General features: G+C 54.0%; 1 protein-coding gene across 1 annotated transcript; it reads left to right on the forward strand.

The window, feature by feature from the left end:
* The first annotated feature begins 924 nt into the window (after positions 1-924).
* Positions 925-2730, forward strand: LOC123167432 (berberine bridge enzyme-like Cyn d 4). The gene has a single exon (XM_044585277.1). It carries the CDS (start codon positions 951-953, stop codon positions 2517-2519), a length of 1569 nt encoding a protein of 522 aa, XP_044441212.1. The 5' UTR covers positions 925-950; the 3' UTR covers positions 2520-2730.

The raw sequence follows: 2730 nt of genomic DNA on the forward strand, positions 1-2730 counted from the left end.
ATTAATTTTATGATGCATCTAACAATATTGATTTCATATTGTGAATTCTGATTTTTTTTTTCTATAAATTTAGTCAAAGTTAACAAAGCTTGACTAATCAAATTTTATATATAGACTACTCACTCCCCTGCATATATTCGCTTAACTTCATTCACCCCTGATCGTTAGGCTTAACTTCATTCACCCATTCTACATAGGAATCCTGATCGTTAGGCTTAACTTCATTCACCCCTGACCAAAGTTAACATTCTGCCGCTTTTCTGATTTATAGGGCTTAATTTAAAAATCTCACCAACCAAGATAGATGATGAGTGGTGGAATACTTTTTGTAGTTTGCAAAAGCACCCAATTAATGCTCTTGTTTTTCTTAAAAAAATTATATTTACCAATGCATTAATTGCAATGCATGCATGCACGAAGTACATGCGTTGGTCAATTTTCTCTTAATACTTGCATCCATGATTTAATGCACCTTGGAATCTGAACATGTGATGGGAACAACTAATTGAGCCTTATAAAATAATAAAAATAAAATTTTGAGATAAGCCCTATAAACCAGAAAGGAGTAAGTAGTAGAAAGAAACAGACCAAGTACAACTCCCGCACTTCCCAGTGAACGTCATTTGTATTTGCATGCAGTAACATTTCCAGAAGTAAATGCACCCCCGAAATTCAATTTTCAACGCCCCCGCAATAAACGCTGCTGCAGTTTCGCGCGCGAAAGAAGGGCACTGCTGCAATCCCGTCGGTTGTGTGCTTGAACCAAACGCGCGGCGGTGCTCGATTTCGCGAGGCGCGATCGCCACATCGCGCACGGGCCTGGTGGAACGGAGACCTTGACTCGGCTAAACACTCCAATTTTAGGTGAGCTTGCTGAGCTCGCCAATGGATCCGCGCTGCCTATAAGTCCACTGCCAAATGCCAAGACATTCCAAGCTCGATCAGCTACAATGGCGAACTCGAGGGCCTTTGCTCTGGTGCCCCTCCTCATCTGCGTCTTGTCCTGCCACGCCGCCGTCTCCTACGCGGCAGCGCCGGTGCCGGCCAAGGAGGACTTCTTCGGATGTCTGGTGAAGGCGATACCGGCCCGCCTCCTCTACGCCAAGAGCTCGCCTGCCTTCCCCACCGTCCTGGCGCAGACCATCAGGAACTCGCGGTGGTCGTCGCCGCAGAACGTGCAGCCGCTCTACATCATCACCCCCACCAACGCCTCCCACATCCAGTCCGCGGTGGTGTGCGGCCGCCGGCACGCCGTCCGCCTCCGCGTGCGGAGCGGCGGCCACGACTACGAGGGCCTGTCGTACCGGTCCGAGCGCCCCGAGGAGTTCGCCGTCGTCGACCTCAACAAGATGCGGGCCGTGTCGGTCGACGTCAAGGCTCGCACGGCGTGGGTGGACTCCGGTGCGCAGCTCGGCGAGCTCTACTACACCATCGCCAAGAACAGCCCCGTGCTCGCGTTCCCGGCGGGTGTTTGCCCCACCATCGGTGTAGGCGGCAACTTCGCTGGCGGCGGCTTCGGCATGCTGCTGCGCAAGTACGGCATCGCCGCCGAGAACGTCATCGACGTGAAGGTGGTCGACGCCAACGGCACGCTGCTCGACAAGAGCTCCATGAGCGCGGACCACTTCTGGGCCGTCAGGGGCGGCGGCGGAGAGAGCTTCGGCATCGTGGTGTCGTGGCAGGTGAATCTCCTCCCGGTGCCTCCCACCGTGACCGTGTTCCAGATCCCCAAGACGGTGAGAGAAGGTGCCGTAGAGCTCGTCAACAAATGGCAGCTGGTCGGGCCGGCCCTTCCCGACGACCTCATGATCCGCATCATCGCTTTCGGCGACACCGCCAAGTTCGAGGGCATGTACCTGGGCACCTGCAAAACCCTGACGCCACTGATGACCAGCAAATTCCCCGAGCTGGGCATGAACGCCTCGCACTGCAACGAGATGCCCTGGATCAAGTCCGTCCCCTTCATCCACCTCGGCAAGCAGGCCACCCTCTTCGACCTCCTCAACCGCAACAACACCTTCAAGCCCTTCGCCGAGTACAAGTCGGACTACGTCTACCAGCCCGTGCCCAAGACCGTGTGGGCGCAGATCTTCGTCTGGCTCGTAAAACCCGGAGCGGGGATCATGATCATGGACCCCTACGGCGCCGCCATCAGCGCCACCCCCGAGGCGGCCACGCCGTTCCCTCACCGCATGGGCGTCCTCTTCAACATCCAGTACGTCAACTACTGGTTCGACGAGGCAGGCGGCGCCGCGCCTCTGCAGTGGAGCAAGGACATGTACAGGTTCATGGAGCCGTACGTGAGCAAGAACCCCAGGCAGGCGTACGCCAACTACAGGGACATCGACCTCGGCAGGAACGAGGTGGTCAACGACGTCTCCACCTACGCCAGCGGCAAGGTGTGGGGCGAGAAGTACTTCAAGGGCAACTTCCAAAGGCTCGCCATCACCAAGGGCAAGGTGGATCCTCAGGACTACTTCAGGAACGAGCAGAGCATCCCGCCGCTACTGGCCAAGTAAAGTAGTACTCTTGCATGCATGGAGATATTTTGTAGCGCGTACGTGGTTGGCGTACGTTTTAATTAAATGCCCAACTAATTAGTAGTAGAATAAGGATCGATCGCGCATATGATAATTAATTAGTCGGAAGAAGAGTTGCCTACCCCCTTAGGTGTTCGTTCTAATATAATGGCGAAAATTAGCAAAGAAATGATAATTTTAAGTTGGAAGA

This window comes from Triticum aestivum, chromosome 7D, assembly GCF_018294505.1.
Source record: "Triticum aestivum cultivar Chinese Spring chromosome 7D, IWGSC CS RefSeq v2.1, whole genome shotgun sequence".
Classification (NCBI taxonomy): Eukaryota; Viridiplantae; Streptophyta; class Magnoliopsida; order Poales; family Poaceae; genus Triticum; species Triticum aestivum.